We start from the raw sequence: 18,505 nt of genomic DNA on the forward strand, positions 1-18,505 counted from the left end.
ACATGTTTTGAATTGAAAGTAATAAGTTACTTTAAGATTGTACAGGGACTTGAGGAAGAGCATTGTATCAGATTTTATTAAAAACCAAAAATTAATGGAATGCCTCTTGGGTAATACGAGTCTTTGACAATGACAGCAAATTAGAAACTAAAACCAGCAGGGAGAGTGGCCTAGTAAATAGTGATTTCTTGATGGAAAAACAATTATTTTCTTCCTGTGCCTATGAATTCAAATGAGTATTTAGTCAGCAGAGGGACAGACAAACAGCAAAGGGACAGACAAGATGTCGCCAGTAAAGGGCTCTTCCTTTTTAGATTATCTAGGCACACTGCTTTGCAGTTAGACACTGTACTAGACAGTGGACAAATACTTAAGTGTCACAAAAAAGTATAGTCCCTGCCCTCCAAAACACAATCCACATGTGCAAGGAGATGCCCAAGAACACAGAAATTAACTCCACTTTACCAGAGGAGAGGTGGAACACAGTGGAGGTAAGGCAGCTGCATGGTGTCCAGGGAAGCTGAGAGGAGCATTTCCACTTGGGCAATCCTTCCCATCTGATGATATCTGTGTAAAAAACTCATTCTGTGTGGGAGCAGTGAATCTGTGAATGCTTTAATCTTTTGTAGAGACTGTTTTTTAGACCCACCAAATAGGTTCTATTGGACTTTTATGTGGTATGTCAAGGCCACCAAGATCTGTGTGGTTGGAATCTTCCCAATGATTTGTGTCTCCAGCACACTGAGACTGCATCTGCCCAATGTGCATAAGGAGACTCCATATTTTGGGGAAAGCCAGAAAACTTAGTATCATTGTAAAATCTGCTCTTTTTTGACAGGCCCAAAGAGTTCATAGAATGTGTCTCACACATTCGTTTGCTGTCCTGGCTACTTCTGGGGTCTCTGACACACAATGTTGTCTGTCCAAATTCTCCATCATCTTGCATGCCTATTCCACTGGATGCAGGTTCACAAATTGCTGACCACCTTATTGTTATTCTGATTGGGTTTCCAGAGCAATCAAAGGTAAGGGATTATGTGTTTTAAGTAGAGATGTGTTTTGTATTGGCCTTTTTTGCAAACATTTCTTTTTAGTAAGATAAAAGGAGGGGTAAAAGCTTAATAAAACCCAGGACCCAGGGAAAGAAATCTCTGTACAGTTTTTCTTACATGCCTAGAAGACTGATGAAATTAGTACACTTAAGTTTGAGGTTTGGCTATTTAAAAATATCTGAACACAGGAGTGAGGAATGAAAAACTGAATTCCAAATTGAAGCTTTAGCAGTGACCATCTCTGTAGCAAATCTCTCAGATAGTTATTTATTCTTGTTGTATATTTGCATTGGATAGCATGTAATAATTTTATGATCAAAATAATTACAAGCAGTGATGATTCAAGCACAACTTTTTTCTTCAAGTTTTCAGGACAAGAAGAGCTATTACAGATTATAAGACATTTGTGACAGTAGTTAAATACAAATATAGCAGCAGTCTTTGACACCAACCAGGTTTTTATTAGTGACAGAAGCAGAATGATCATACATTTATCTTATACCTAAAATACTCCTTTCTTTCCCTCCACTCACCCAAGACACTGGTGCTTCCCATCCATTTCCTTGGCCTTTTTTTTGCTCTTTCAAATACCTCTTTCCAGTTACCAAGCAACCATTGCAATGTTTGGTGCAGTCATACTGCCACAGAGCATGAATCCCTCTTGCTCTTGCAAACTGAGAAAACATTTCTGACCAGAAGCATCTTTCTTGTAATGAAGTGGTGAATGTCCAGCAGTCCTGGAGGCTCAGACACTGTGATATATAACAAGGATTAGCAAGGAGCCATGCCTGAGTATGCAAAATGAATTCTCTTTCCTTGACTGTTTCCTTGTGATTATGAGCAGTCCCAGCAAAGCAGAAGTGGATGGCAGATTAACAGAACAGATGTAAAATCATCTATTTTATATGATAACTGTCCTTTCAGGTTCTGAAGTGGAGTCATATGTGCCAGATCCTTCAGGCCTTCCAGAGATTGCAGTGGAGATTTCCATTAAGAAAGTTTCAGAAATAGTCCTAAATACCTGTTTTGCAAAACTAACCTTCTTTCAAAGGGACTGACCTTCATGCCAGGCACTTAGGTGGCATGGGAGCATATTTGCAAATGCAGTTTATATAAATATAAAAAATATTAAAAATATTTTATAAACATGGAAAAGATGTTATCAAGTGTACATGACTTATTAGTTCCTAATGGGAGGGAAACATGGGGCAAAGTGAGGGGCAAAACTGCACAGTGGGACACGTGACAGGGAGTAAAAGCCTCTGCACTGTATCCCAATGGAGTTATTTAAATAAACATTTTCTTCTATTTTCTGTTTTTACAGACATCTGTTCTGCACATGTGTTCCCTGTTCCACGCATTTATATTTGCTCAGCTCTGGACAGTGTATTGTGAACAAACAGCAGTAGCTCCGACAGTCCAGAATCAGAACGAATTTAGCTTTACAGCAATCCTCACAGCCCTGGAGTTCTGGAGCCGAGTGACACCCAGCATCCTGCAGCTAATGGCACATAACAAAGTGGTAAGTCAGGTGCTGCAGACAGATTTAGCACAGATTAAACTCAGAGGAGGCTTGGCTCTGTTTCAGTGGAATACAACAGGCTATGAATAGCATCATAAAGTGACTTTGATGCTTTTGAGACATTAAAGGATAGCTAATTAGTAGTGATTTAACCTCACAGTGGGTCTGAAACAGGATCCAGCCAGAATCTACCTGAAACAGCATCAGGAGTCTGAGCTGCTGCTTGTTGGATTATGAACTCCTTGCATCACATCTCATTTTGTATATATTCCTGCTCTTAACTGTGGTCTGTTGTTTTATCTGACTCTGCCTTATAGCACAAATGAACTGTTCTAGGATAATTCTGTGATTATCCATTTGGTTATTTTTTACCATGTGATGGTGAAAAAACACTCAACTGCTGACAATTGGCCACCCATAATTCATGGGTTATTCATCAAAAAGAAATGACATAAATATCTCCTGAAACATTTTTGAGTAATGAATGACTGGAAGGAGGCATCTCTAGAGATAAGATCTAAAGGGAAATGTTCATGGTGTCCAGAAATCATCCATACCATTTGCTTGGACATAACCTTTAAATGTTTGTTTATGCCAAATACTCTCTTCCGTTGGAGCAACTTTGTACAAGAAGAACCCAGAGGGCTTCCAGCAGCCCTCTCATAGCTGCTCCTTTGCTTACTCTTGACTAATGATTCTCTGTGCCTGCAGGCTTAGGGTTAAGAGCTTGTTTCTGATGGGCAAGGCCTATTGTGTTTCCTACATCCCAGACAGTCATGACAAGTCAAAACTTTTTAACTGGGACGTTGATTAGTAGCTCTGGCTCTGGAGAGCTTGAGGTTAGCTTTGGGAAACATTTTTATACATGGCCCATTCCTCTCAAGTTAGGTCTTAAGGTTTGCTGCTACTAAGGTTTTCATTCCTGGTTTGTTTGGGTTTTCTTTTTTCTTTTTAAATGTAGATCTGCTATGTGTATGGAAATTGTTTTATATAATTCCCCTTTCCCCATGTGAAACATTTTCCATCCCAGAGAGGTATGGACCTTGCCCTTTTAATTGTAATTGCATGGGCTGCAGTTGAAAGTCTTAGCCAGTTATTATTTCCTGTGTCTTTTCCATATCAGGCAAGAACCACCTAAAGCTGTCCCTAGATAATATTTTAGCCTGTGACATGGTGGGGTCTCTGTGGGTCACAAGCCATTGCTGGGGACAGCAGTTCAGGAAGCTCCATTTGAAGGAACAGGAAGTCTGCATTGTGTTTCCAGCCAGCCAGTCTAGTCAGACACAAAAGCCTCTTGTCAAGCCCTATGATGAGAGTATGACTGGGAAGTCCCAAGTTCCAACCTTTTCTCTGAAAGTATATAATTATGTAGCTTTAGAGCCACAGAGCTCTCTGCCTCAGCTCTTGCTCTGTGAAATGTAGATAGTAACACTTGCCTGTCTCACTGGGGTGTTGTAAGGTTAGTTAGTGTTTGTGAAGCACTTTGAAGATGAAAAGCACAACATAAAAGCTGAGTTTATTATTATCAAGGGGAATTTACATGTAGTTTAGACAGGCACTGTAAATAGTCATTGCTGGCTCAGGATGTTTGTCTTGTACCTGTGAATTTACACAATATAAAACATAAAAAGCTGTCTGCTACCAAATAACTGATATTTGCATCTGTCATACGTTGTGATACAAAATGGAAGAATTATGGACTAGCTGTCAGTTCAAAACAATAAATTGTCTTTTGATGGGGGATAAAAAGATGGGTGTTGTGAGAATGTTAATTTTCAAAGATTAAATCAATAAAAATAACAATTTCTGACACACAGATTGATGAGAATTGCATAGTGAAGACATAAAAAACAGTTGATGTCTGTAAAGAGCAAAGCCAAAGACAGCTTGTTTTGATGTGTGGTAAGAATTAAAATACATCAAAGGTTGAAATACTGAACACATAGCTGTTACCACATTGGGGTAAAACTAAACAAAGAAAAACATCCCATATGTGCTTATGTAATCTTTAGTCTTGTGTGTCAGTGGTTAATAAACTACCTAGCAAATACAGGAAGATACTTCTTAGAGGCTGTTGGCTTATCTTACTACATTGTTATGCTGGATATTTATTTGGTTTTACGCTTGATTTTTCTTTTCCAAGATGGTGGAAATGGTGTGCCTGCATGTGATCAGTTTAATGGAGGCCTTACAAGAATGCAACTCTACTATCTTTGTAAAGGTAGGCATACCCTACCATGAATATCTATTAAAATATATTGTCTGATTTCTAAATGTATTGTCCTGTGCTTTCCCTCCCACTCAAAAAAGAGAGAGTGGAAGAGACTGAGGTTGAATGTTAATGCCACAATATACCCTAGCAATGCATGCTGAAAAATAAAATCTGTGCCAAGAGCAGACCACAATCTCAAATTCAAGTTCTCCTGATTTTTTTTAAATGAACATGTACTCTACTTCCTCTTTCCATTGCCACTAATGTCAGTAATGATCTTATTCCTCTAATAGACACAACTAATGTCAGTGACTTTGAGAACCTCCAGCTACTGCCTGAATTTTCAGCCATTCTGTATCTTTTAATCATCATAGGTCCTTTGCAGATCTCCTCTGTGTTCTGAGCCTCACATTCTTTTAGGTGGATGACAGAAACTTTTTGCCACATTGATTTTCTTGTTATTAACTGAGTTGTTTCTTTGGAAATCCATAGTCAGTCTTCCATCACACTGTTTGCAGAAGGGTTGGGGTAGTCTCACAAGCATAAATCAATTTTACTATCCTTTTTTATGTTTTCCCAGTGCAAGAGAGTTTCCACATAGGTAGTTAAGGTTAATATAGTTCTTCTGTTGCCATAAAGGAAATTTCTGACTATAGCTTTACTCCAGTCTTTTATGATCAAGCAAGAATTGAAAATAAAGTAGCTAAAACTGAAGGTCTTTATGTCAACATGAAAGTATTCACACTCATTGTGAAAATACAGATTTGTAATGGCTTGATTCACTACAGAAATTCTGTCACTAAGGGCTGTTAAAGTGATTATGGCTCTGTCTGAAAGACATATGGGCTTCTCTTTTAGCCAGTCCAGGATGTTCAGAATTTGACAAAGATGAAGAGTGGCTTTAAAGCTGTGAAAAGAGAGGCCTTTAGGGCCAAATCCCTGTCACAAATCAAATGAATGCTTTCAGGGGGTTATGTTTGAGAGCATATATCAATATAATGCTAAGTCAGGTTAAAAGGACATTGTTGTTACTATAAAATCAAGCTCATAAAACTGTGGAACCTTGAGTTGAGGTGCTAAGCTTTCATGTTTGGTGGGTGGGAGATGGAAGAGAAGAATTTGGGTGGCCAAATCCCCTTTACTCAGCCCTAAAGTGAAATCCTGCAGTGTACAAGATATATATATATCTATATTCTGAACAGTATACACGCCTAACATTGCTACAGGATTCATTGTTCCAGATTACTATTTTTTTTTCTGAACTGATTGCAAAAATATTTATTGTAGATGTGAAAAATAAGTGCCATGATTTAGGGACTTACTGTATGTTTGAAGTCCTTCAGAGACACAGTGGTGCAAAGCTTATTCACACAGGAACCAGTGAGTGAGTTCTCAAGTTAAAAATGATCAGATTTGAGACAGTCTCTTCTTCAGTGACTGTGAAATGAAAGTGTTGAACTTTTCTCCTGCTTTTCTATGTCAGAGGACCTGGGAAAGTGGCCATACCAGTTTTGGCATTGGTGTTGGAGACCAGTACCTTGCTGGTCACATCTTGGCCATTAACTGCATCTCTGAGGAACTTGGGAGCCTACAGTGAAGACAAGAACAGCTCAGGGCCTTTTGCCAAGACCCAAGGTTTTTAGGCAGCCCCAGCAGCTGCTGTGTAGCTTTTTAGGGAGCTGGACAGACAGCAGATTTGGAGAGCCAGAACACAGCACCATGACCAGCCTGTTCTACAGCCTGGTTTCCCTTTAAAAATTAAACTGGAATCAGTATAGTTCTGTTGAAAATATAAACTCAAAAAATTTGATAGTGTCTGACAGCACTCTGTTCTTCCAGCTGTTCTTTCTGACTAGTGTTTTTTGTATTCTTCCTTTGTAAAGAAAAGGCTGGCTTAGGATTAGTTAACAAAACTCAAGTGCTTCCATAAAAATGTCTTCTTGTGTGACTTATCTATCTGGCAGCTGTAGCACTAGAGGGTTTGCTTGCTTGTGCGTGCAGCAGAATGTTCATTTCATTAAATGTGTCCAGACCCTGCAAGACAGAACTGGTGCTGGAGGACAAAGATCTGTATCTGACCTTAGACTTGTCCAGAAGAGATATTGATAAAAGCTAGTTTCCATGAGTGCCCTTTGCAGTCAGTATTTTTGGACATGATTCATCTTGATCTATTTTAGATACTTGCTTTGGGACAAGATGAACTGAATGTGAAGTGCTTGATTCTCTCAGCTGACTGAAAAAGTTGTCCAGTGAATTGGTTCAGATGCAGAGGGGTACCCTAAGTTTTCTTCCTGGCTTCCCTTCTTGCTTGATGTACTTCTGACACCAGTCCTGCCTCCACTGGCTAACTCCACAGGAACTCCATCTGTGCCAGACTGAATTGTCAGGGAGGTTTTGTTGATGGCAGTGGGGTGTGGAGCATGGCCTCCCAGACCTGTTCCCTCCTCACCAAAAACACACCTTGGGATTGTGGTCACTGCATCTTACTGAGCACTTCATTAGTGTGAGAGCCCATGGAAGGGTGTACAGGGCTCACACATCTGCTGCATCTGGCTGCATTCCAGCTGTTTTGGCATTCATCTGTCTGTAAATGCTGAGGTTTGGCTATGGTTCTTCATGTGGTAGACTAAGTAATGAGTCCTGACAGAGTTGCATGATTCTCCAGCAAAAGAGCACTGAAATTGAAACAATTATCATTCCTTGCACAAGGGAAACAGCTCTTTATCTAATGTTGTCAATAGTGATTAGGTTTAACTTGCAGCTCCAGTAGCATAATTGGTAAATTGCAAATTTTAATGCCATTTGGAGGAACATTTTAGAACAGTAACCTCAATGGTTAAATTAATATTGAAAAACATGAATACTTTTGCTAGAAATGCCTCTCTGGCTTTCATAAGGTTTTCATGTTACACTTCCTCAGAAAAAAAAGTTCCCTGAAGAGCAGGAGTCTGAAATACATGTAACTCCAGTCCAATCACAGCTGACAAATTTTCAGACCTCCTCACCTTGTCATTCTGGATAGATTTTACCTGTGCTCCCCCACCTACAGAATACCTCACATTCTGCAGTGAAACAGTGATGTGACTAGTGGCTTAAAAAATGTTGGTTATCATTTAAATATATGTCCTGTTATTAAGAACTACTGCTGCATTTTTTTTTTCATTTCTTTATGTATACCTCACCATGCAAAATGTTTAGTCTCTTTACTCCACTATTGCTCACCTGCACATACAGAAACACCCTTACAAGGAAAGTAGTAACTGACTTCCTGTAACAAGTTTAATTCTGTATTTTCATCATTACCTTAAACAGGATATCAATAATTACTACTGGTGATTCATCAAGCTACAGACAAGGGAAACAGGCTTCTTTACAGCTGAGATTTACCTTCTCCAAGTACTTAAAATAATGACATTTTCAGATTTTTGGTTCAGGCAATGCCAATTCAAATGGCTAAATGCATTAGATGTATCCTTCTCTGTCTCACAGTAACTGTAGCATGTTTACAGTCACTTGTACAATAACAAAATGCACCTCTTCTTGCAGCTCATACCAATGTGGTTGCCAATGATACAGTCAAACCTAAAGGTCAGTTGTTTCTAGTGCTTTATCCTTTTATAGTATACATTTCTGTAAATTCTAAAATAATTTACATTTCTGTAAATTCTGGAAATAAGATGTGTGAAAATAGATAATTGTAGCATATGCAGTTGAGATGAAGCTCTGAAGTGTGAGCATTTGCTGAGATGCCCTCTAGTCAGTGCTGCTCTATCCATTTCCCTCTGGAGCCTTTTCCTCTCCCCAGGTTCTGCACTGGGGCCTTTCCTTGCTATTTACTGAGATTTGTTGTTCCCTGAGCTGTGGTTTTTCTTAATGCCTTAGGCTTAAGAGTTCCCTGACAAATCAGGGTTGGGACTCTTGACTCAAGAGATAGATGTGGGTTCTAAAGAAGATATTGTGGGCCTGTTTGCTTGGGTAAAACTACCATCTGGTCCTCTTTGTAAGGGAGAGGAAGGTGTATCAGTGTGGTTTGTGAGTCAAGAGAAGAGAAAAAAATTTTGGAGTTGGTCTCAGTAAGGAGTTGTGTTTGTAAGCATTTGCCTTCCATGGCAACACTACAGGGCAGGATGTTGAAGAAAGAAATTTGACATGGGGCAGTTTAAGAAACTCCCTGGCCAACAAACCAATACCCTTCACATTGCTATATTAATGCACGTGTTAAAGGTAAGAAACTAAATGTTTTGCATCATTTCAACAGCATTTATCTGCTGGACTTCAGCTCCGCCTCCAAGCCATCCAGAGCAATGTCAACCATCACAGCCTGAGGATGTTACAGGGGTCAGGACAGATGAACAATAGCTCGTCTGTGCTCCGCAAGTGGCTGCAGTGCACCCAGTTTAAAATGGCTCAAGTAGAAATTCAGTCATCAGAAGCTGCATCTCAGTTTTACCCTTTATGATGCATTTAACTTGCTCCAAAATAGTAATTTTTTAGCCTAGCAATAACAGGGTAAGAGCTGTAAAAGACCTTTTGTATAAATCCGTATACAGAGTATATACTGTATCTACACTTTTTAGCCTAGGACAGATTGTGAAAAAGCTTATAATGGGTGAAGCTAAGAGCCTGCTCCTGCCAGTTTATAATTACAGTTACTCAGGATCAACAGGTTCTAAGTCTGCTTTCATGAACATGGATTGGACTCAAATCTACCATATTGTACATATGTCTCTGATCATTGAAATGTTCTTAAATGTTCCTTTACATTATTTTTGAAGCTAAACAAAAATCACTTTTCTTTGACTTCTATTTTTTTTAAAAATAGAATTGTGGGTATTCACAAACATGGAAGTGCTATGTTGCTATTTTTTGACAATTACAAAAGAAAATAGGGTTTTTAGGAACCTTTATATAAGTTTTTAGGGGGGAGGTGTTTTTTTTTTTTAGATTCACAGCTGGCAATGCAATAAAATCTGTCACTATAAAACAGTGATGTTCTAATGAGGCTTTTTGTCATCATCTTCTGGGAAAACAGCAGCTTGTAAGGAGAGTTGTTATGAAGTGCACTTAGAAATTAGGTTGTTAAACTGTGCCAATTAATTTGTGGTTTTTTTGAGTACATTTTCCGAAACTGCCAGGTCTGATTTATTATTTTTTGAAATACTGCTTTTACTTCATTGATTCTATGCTGCTCTACTTTGTAGGTTTCACAGAAGCCTCTTTAATTTTGTGACTACTCTATTGTATTCTTCTGTCAATACTTGTATACAGTGCAATTAAAAAGATATCCCAAATCTATTCCTATTGATGTCTACAGAATTTATGTTGCAAACTTCAAGAGGAGCATGATTGGACTTGAACTTTTGCATTATGATATTTACAAATCCCAGCATTTGCATACTGTTGCATACATGATGTTTAATAACAGATGGATTTTAATATCATTAGGAAACTCAGCCAAAACCCATTGGAATCTAAGGAGAATCAATTAACTCAGTGGATTTTACATAAACTCTTAAAAGCATAATGATTTACCACCTCTTGTAATAAATACTTAAATCTGTGCAATCCCAGTTGTATTTTCTGTATTTATTCTGTAATGCACTGATAAATAACAAACGTTGAGTTGTATATTGGAATGGTATTACATTCATAGTCTTTATTACCACTCTCACAATCTGCCTGAGTATGTTTCAGGTTTTGTGAAGGGTCAGTATTCTCTCAACACAGTCACTAAAATAAAAGTGGAAATGTTTGCAGATATGCCATTTAAGTAATGTTATGCTTTACAAAAACAACAAAAATAAAACCAAACAAGGAAACAAAGAAAAATCAGGCATGTGCTAGCTTGCTTAAAATATGCCCCTCTGTGTGCTTTCAGTGGAAAGAAATTGATTTGGCTAATCTAAAACTGAAAGCAACCTAAAATTTACTACATGGAGGCTGGGGATGAAAAAACAGTAGGGATAAAAGGAATGAGAGACATCCTCTCCCTGAGTCAAGGTTCAGAGTGGACCCCCTTGCCAAAGTGAGCCCCAGATGTGACCAACAGTTTTTAGCCTGAAGGTTTTAACAGCACTTAATTGATAGCCTAATTTAAACAATTTAACAAAGTATTCTATAAACACACCAAGTCTCTTAGAAGCCTATCTTAATACACCTAACATATATAAGAATCCAAGAGAGAGCATTCACAGTACCCTTACTGCAGCACATTCACATCCCATGCACACCAATGTACTACACACCATGGACATACTGAGGAGTATGTACCAGGTCCCTGTGAAAAATCCCCCTGGAGTTCAGTGAAGTGCTCACTTTGGGTGCCTCTGCATCTTCCCAGCAGGTGCTGGGGAAAGTGAGCTTCAAGGAGTGGGGTAGCAGCCCCACTCCATCAGCAGCACCTGCTCAGAGGGTGGTGGCCTGAGGAGCCTTTCTGAGATCATAGTGTGGCCTGAGGAAGAGCAGGGAGGGGGATGCACCAGCACTGCATGCTCTTGAGCTTGCACTAGGTTTTTCTCAAATATTAACTGTCTTTTTGCATCCTTCTTTCATGCAGGATCTTACCTCTTGGGACTCTTATCTCTCCTGTCTCATGTTTATTCCCCTTACTGTGTGCATTAATATGCAATAAAATCTGTCACTATAAAACAGTGATGTTCTAATGGGGGTGCCCAGCATGATTTCCTGAAGGGTTTTGGGATTTTCTCTGTAATGATTCCCTGTAGGCACTTCCTTGCTCATCTGCAGAATGCTGGTGGTTGAGCCATGTTTTGTTGATTTTGGGATCCCTTCCTTTCACCCCAAGGTCTGTCACTCCCTCTTGGGGCTGCAGTACCATACTGAGTGGTAGGCAGTTGGAACTTTGGGCAAAAAGGAGCTGTGGTCTGTGTTTTCAGTGGGACTCACTCCTTCCACCCCTCAACTCTGTCTGCTTCAATTTTGTACCTGCCACACAGGTGATACCTTTGCTAGGTAACCACATTAATAGGGGGCCCAGGTGTAGGGGTGGGGTCACCCTAGTGAAATGGAAGTGCTGTTGGGCCCCTGAAAGTGGGACCTGTAGGAGAGAGATTTTTGTATTTTGATATGCTGTGATCTAGTGAGACTGAAAGACAAGGAGAGGGAGAGAATTTGAGGCCCTTGGCTGTGAGGTGGGTGAGCTCAGATGGGTGCAGTGGGAATTGTGGAAACCTAAAGGATGAAGAGATGATTTGTAGAAAAAGAGCAGAGCCTGAGAAAGCTTGTTGTTAAAACTCACTGCCGGAAAGGAGAATCTATGATCAGGCATCTCAGTGGATATTGCATGGAAGCAACATGGTGAAAGCTTTTTCCCTGCCTAGCAAAATCTGCTTCAAAGCATCTATGTTCAGACTGGCAAAATTCAAAAAGAATGCAAATACAGTGGTGGGGAGTTTTTAAAATTAAACACAAGCCAAAGAAAGACCTGCTGAATCCAGGTCTTTAAACAGTTTAACACTGCGGGAATTGAGATTTGGTTTCAGCTCTGGGTTTAGAGATAAGAGTTGGTCACAGAAACTACTCCCATGTTTCAACATAGGATTTAGTATGTATCTGTCACTGATTATAATTAATATGGTTCTTATGGAGCTGTTATGCCTAGGCAAATTAGGACTGCACGTTATTAAGAAGCTGCTTTAGTGTAGGGGATATAGCCTGGAAGATGATAGGGCCAATGATTAGGGGTGTTTGACTAATAACAACAAATAACATAGGGTTTGACCAGATATGTGTGGTTTAAGACTTCAGGAAAATCTTTGAAGTGCACTCTAGGGATCTTCAGAAGTACAGAAATCTGCATTAGTATTTTTTTAAAGCACTGTGAAATGTATCTTTACAGTGCCTGAGGTCAATATACAACTCAAATGAGTCACTCACATTATCTCTCTGAAATAGCCCAGAGCAGCAATTCTTTATATTCTGTAGGAAGATTAGGAAGTAAATAACATTTGGTGTTCCCTGAAAATGCTCCCGAAGAGCAGCAGCAAATCTCTCTGCTCTGCCAGGCTCCCAGCAGGGCTGTGTCTCGGGGTGTGTGGCAGCAGGAGCAGAATCCATCCTCTGCAGGATCACAGAGAGCTGCCATTTAGCAACAGTGTTTAGTCTTCTGTCGCAGTAAGCTGCTTAAATCAACGCTTGTTACCAGGCCTGACCTAGTAAAAGCATTAATTTAGTGTGTGCTGAACTGTGAAATTCCCAACAAGAAGGGGCACTTTAGATGAAGCAATGGTTAAACCCCCACCGCTGCTGGGTTACATAACCCATGTCCTGAGCGCGAGGTTAATGTCTGCACGGGCATCTCCAGGGGCTTTCCTCTGCCTCTGGAGAGAGCCACGGCCTGAGCTACACCCAGGGTCACACAAACAAAGGCTTTTACAGCACATCAGTTGCTACCTACATACGTGCCTTATCTCATAGGTAATGTTTCTGCACCATGTCCTTAGAGCCGTGGCAGTTCAAAGGTCCTAAAAGCACACTTGGTTCTCTGGCTTTGCTTTCCATGCTGTGACAGCAGTTGATGTGCTCTAGGACTGACGAACGTTCTGAGACAGAAGATGTCTCTGAACTCTGGCCTGCAAAGCCTCCTTTCAATCTGGATGAAGATTACCAGAGCCCAGGGCTGTTTGTCTTTGCTAGCATGTCCTGGAAAAGAGTTCTGCAGCCAAGAATCCTGTGCTATCTCCCCAGCTGCACGCAGCTCTGGGAGAGTTCTAGCCACAGTTTTTCTTGTTGCCTCTTAATGTGACTCTTGGACAAAGCTGAAGTCTATTTTTTTTCAACAGGATCTGAATCTTGATTACACAAGAGCTGCTTTGCCAATGATGTGGGTCTTCAGCTGAGCAGTCTGCCTGAAGTCAGGCAGAGGAAACAGCACTACAGTTTGCTGTTGTCACTTGCATTTGTCACTTGGTTTCTAACTGAATTATTCTATCCAATTCTGCCTCTCCCTGCTGAGCACAATTACAGCTGGAGTCTGAGAATTAAGGGACAGCAGTGAGAATAGCCATTGAAGAAGATGTCCTGATGCTCCCAGCTGCAAAGTGATCAGGAAGAGAACCTGGATCCACCCTTGGCACTGGCCTTCCCGGGGTTTGCTGATGGGGAGTCAGTTGGCACCAATGGAAGTGCCTCAGGCCAAAGAACAGAAGGCCACATGACAAAGAGTCCTGGCCTGCCTGGTGCCCCAGTCCTGCAGCTGTGGGCTGGGGATTCCAGCTATCACTGTGTGTGGTTTGTGAATCATACTGTGTACAAGGAGCAGGAGATTGTGAAGAGCTGGCAGAGCCTGGGAGAGTGGCTCATTTCTCATCCATGCTTACAGAGCATTAACATGGAAAAGTGGAATCCATGACTCAGTCACTAGAAGTCTACATTGTGTATTATTTTACAGTATTTTGCTGGATCTGATAGATACCAGAGGCCCTTCAGCCAAATGGCAAGCAGCCTTCAGTGCACTGCCCCAAGTACCTGCACTGACACTGCATTTAACCAGCTCCCCATCAAACCTGACAAGCCATGACTGTGAGCTGGGAGGCTCTAAGTTTGACAGACACTTGTAATGCTAGGTCAGTTTTTTTCAAGGTATAATTAATTGTCTGGACAACATAACTGTTATGGCTGTTCTGCAATTTTAAATCCTTTCAGAAAGGCACAATAGCATGCCTGTGAAGTTTGACACACAGAATAAAAATTTTACAGGTAATAGACTTTTTAGATAGATTAGCTTTTGTGGCAGCTCCACTATTTTTGAATGAAGAAAAATTGATTGCAGTGAAGTACTTTACAAAAGGTTTGCTACACCTGTGAATTCACAGTCATGCAGGAACGTGTCAGTAAAACAGAATATAAAGGACCATCACTGAAAGAAACTGTTTATTAAAACTGTTACCTAATTTCCACTGCTAGCAAAATCTGTGTAGACAGTGTTGATTCATGATATCCAAAGCATGTACAAAGTGCAGTTTTACTGAAGTCTACAGAGAGGCACAATTGGTTCCTGTTAGGGATCAAACCCTATGTATAGCTCAGAAGGAGCAAGGATTGATATGGTGAAGTGACCCCAGCAATGTGTATTTCAGGTGCTTGTGGGTTCCAGGGAGGTGTCACATTACACTGCTAAACTGATGCAGCCATGATTTGATATTATTCCTCCAGATACATTTATTCAACACCAAGTGTTGCCATCATTGTGCAGCAAGCCAACAATGAAGGTTTTCTTCTGAGCCTTGTGTGTATGTGGCACATTTGTTCCCCTGTTCTTGCCTCTTGGTTTACTCTGACCACACACAGCTCAGCATTTTCCTAAATCATCTTTGTGCTCCAGGAGCTGAAGCTCAACTTTGCTCAGGAATCCTATTAACTGTACCTGCCCAAAGCATTTTCCAAGCTTTTCAAGAATAAAATCATGCTATTGGCATTTTCTTCCCTGTGATCACTACTCTGAAGACGCCCATGTTGTTCAAACGTCAGATGTTTATCTGCTCTGTGTGTCACTGAATAACACTAGCACAGACATGTTTCCAAGCTTTCCTAGGAAGAATGTTAGAGGACCAAATTATTTTACCAACTAATTTCCCTAGGCCAGCATTTAAATTTAAAATAGTTTATTTCCTTTCCCTTGCACCAGGCCCTCTATCAGTCCCAACATCTATGCCTGGATCCCAGTCAGAACTTTCTCAGCCCATCTCTAATGATCATTTAAGATCCATTAAGGGTTGTGAGGGTAATAAAGGCTATACAATATGCTTCCTACTGATTATATGAAATTCAATCTATGCATCCACAGCATTTACAGATAAAAATTTCCATGTAGAGACTGCCTTCTTTGGAATCTTTTCTGCAGTAATATTTATCTGTTTCATTGTAACTACTTTAGTATTTTTAACGTTTCTGTCAAAATGAATTGCAGCTGATTCACCTAATGTGTACTAATTTGCAAATTAATTCTATTAACTGAATTAGGCTTAACTGATCTGTGTTGTCCAATTGTTCGCGTGACTCACCCATCCACAGACAGGAGGAGTAGCCTCAATGGGTTATTGTTCTGTTCCTTTTGAATCACAAACCAGCTGCTAGTTTTCCCCAGCTGTGAGGCTGAGCTCAAACATTAGGGCAGCTGAAGATGCTTCACTCCAAATGAGAGGATTAGATGCAGGGAATTTAATGCTGCCTCAAGTGTCACAAGGCAGTGCAGAACGACATGGCTTGGAAACCACAGCAGCATTTCAAGGCTCTGCTTGGTCCCAGCTTGAAAATGTTGTCCTGTGTTCTGTGACATCTGTCCTGGGCTTCACAGTGAGTGTTACAGGGCTACTTAGAATGTGTAAAGGAGAGCAGGACAAACAACCAGGCCCCCTGTGCCCTCCATTCATGGAGCAGCCTCAAGTGTGACATAGTGATACTCCCTCACAGTTCAAAACAAGCAGGTGTTTGGTGGGATTTTGGTCTCCATCAGCTCCTCATGAATGCACAGAGCATGGCCTGTAGGGACATGAAGACTTAGGGAGGTTTTGCTCCTGCCCTGTTCCAGGTGCGAGTAGGAAAAGTCACACTAAGATGCTTTGGGATGTGTAGGTGAATCTGTGTAAGTCTGAGGCTTCCCTGACTAACTTTTCCAGCAGATAAACCTGGATCTTTAATTTTAGCCAGAAGTTAGTTTTCAGGTGAGTGCCAGCATCTTGGGGTATTTAGAATGCAGCTGTAGTAAAGAGTAGCTCCAGAGATTAGGAAATGAACCTTTAATGTTGGGACCTTTACATCCCTTGCAACTAGTTTTACTTTTGTCATGGGAGAGCTATTTTGGCTGGTACCTTGAGCAGAGGGAAACACAGCAGGCACCTCAAATACATCTGTATAGTTTGAGTTGAGTTTAGAGCTAAATCTAAGAGGCTTTTGTCATTATTCCAGTGCAAAAGGAACAGCTGATCTGAGTCACAGACAATGTGAAGGATCCTGGCATCACTGAATAAAAACCCTAAATATGATTTATCTTAGTTTCTCTAAGCCAACAGCATCTTACCTAAGCTGTCACATGCTTCTGAAGTAGATCCAAATCTTATATGCCCTCCTAAGTCCACCCTTAGTAATCCCAGTAAAATATTAATTTTCAATGCTGCTGTCATATGAAAAGCTGAAAGTACCAGTGAAGTGTATTGATTTTTAAAAGTGAAAATTAAGTCTTGAGGGAGTCTGGCTAGCTCAGAGGGTTGTGCAATGCACTGGGGAGCCTGACAGCCATTGCTGGCTCAGAAGAGAATGGTGGCTCATGGCTGAAGAATGTTCCTCACTTATGGCACTCTTAGGGGGTACAAGCCTTGACCTGTAGAGTTTTCTGGGCATTCATCTCAAAGGGGGCAGGCACTTGAAAATCATTGCAATTCTGGGCTAAACACCTTCAGTTCTTGATATTTAGATCTTTTTTTTGTTTGTTTTAGAAGGTGGTCTGTTGCCAAAAATCTCTCTAAGAGCCTTAATAGAGATGGATAGCAATTTAAAAACTGCATAATGGAAAATATATTTTTATCATTGAGAGAATTGATTTACAATTTTTGAGATAGAAAATGTACTTCAAATTCAATGATTGCTTTTCTTCCTTCTCTTTCATCAACATAGCTCAGAAATAATGCAGGAGTGATCCCCAAAGTGTCTTTGAAAATACCATCTTTTTCTGCTCTGAATACTGCAGAAGCTTCTCAGAACAACTTTTTAATTCAAACAACAAAATGTGCTACTCACCACAGAACTGAAGTGGCCTCCTCTGCCTTCTAAGTAGGAATTATGATTTCAGCTCCTTCATCACCACTTCTACTAAGCAAGAATCAAAAGCAATCAAGTCTGAAAGACCATAGGAATCTCAGATTAATACAATCAGCCTGCCAGTAGGGAGTCCTCTTCTTTTTTTGGTATAAAAATAGCAAATAATAATGCCAAGTAGGTCCTTTTTATTTTATTTTTTAAATTTTTGTTGCCACTTGCTTCACATCATTAAATGCTTGTAAGAAAGATACAGTAACTGCAGCTATTATGGTTAAACTTTAGATGAATGTACTTGTCAGAATATAAATGAAATCCTATATCACTTTGCTCATTTTGTTTTGTTTTCCCCATCCTAAATGAAATTACAGAGAATTAAATTTTTGAAGCATGACCATGGCACAGAGAATTATTCAGCTAAGATCTGGCCACCTGCAAGAGGTTCTCTCCTCCCTCCCCTTAAGCTTGTTATTTATTGTCTCTGTTACTAATTAGGTTTCCTGACTTAAATTTAGTTTGCAGATGATGGATTTTAAAGAATATTGTAAGGGACAGAACATCAAGGTCAATATTTGAAATTGGCAGAGAAGTAACCTTCAGAGGGCTCATGCTCTGTGATAGCCCAGGACAGGGAGAGGCTGTGGGCTGAGTGGACAGTCTTGTTAGTGAATTTTGTCGTTTTTTGGAGGTTTTTTTTGGGGGGGGGGGGGGGGGGGGTTCGGTGTTTTAAAATTGTTTTTTAATTTTTTTACACCCTTAAATCACAGCACACAGCAAATGGCACTTCTGGTAGTGACACCATAATTCTGAAAGTTAAAAGCCTTACTCATTAAAAGCAGCACCTGGTATGCAAAGGGCTTCCCCAGGCATCTGGGAAATGCCTCCAGGGTGGAAAAGCAATATATTTTCTTGCAGTCTAAAGGTAAACTGACAAGGAACACAAGGGAG

The 18,505-nt window shown here is 40.3% G+C and overlaps 1 protein-coding gene across 6 annotated transcripts in view; it reads left to right on the plus strand.

The window, feature by feature from the left end:
* Window positions 1-10,081, plus strand: part of UNC79 (unc-79 homolog, NALCN channel complex subunit) — a 109,412-nt gene extending 99,331 nt beyond the window's left edge. For 5 of the 6 annotated variants that reach the window (XM_036383823.2, XM_036383825.2, XM_036383826.2 and 2 more), the window contains 5 exons: window positions 839-1,025; window positions 2,377-2,574; window positions 4,718-4,795; window positions 8,333-8,374; window positions 9,045-10,081. In XM_036383823.2, coding sequence (XP_036239716.1) covers window positions 839-1,025; window positions 2,377-2,574; window positions 4,718-4,795; window positions 8,333-8,374; window positions 9,045-9,245 — 706 coding nt within the window. In that variant the 3' untranslated portion in view covers window positions 9,246-10,081. Of the gene's footprint in view, window positions 1-838; window positions 1,026-2,376; window positions 2,575-4,717; window positions 4,796-8,332; window positions 8,375-9,044 lie in introns of those variants that run through there. The other variant, XM_054515120.1, reaches the window with a different exon arrangement.
* The last annotated feature ends 8,424 nt before the right edge of the window (window positions 10,082-18,505 follow it).

Source organism: Molothrus ater, chromosome 6, assembly GCF_012460135.2.
Source record: "Molothrus ater isolate BHLD 08-10-18 breed brown headed cowbird chromosome 6, BPBGC_Mater_1.1, whole genome shotgun sequence".
NCBI classification, from domain to species: Eukaryota; Metazoa; Chordata; class Aves; order Passeriformes; family Icteridae; genus Molothrus; species Molothrus ater.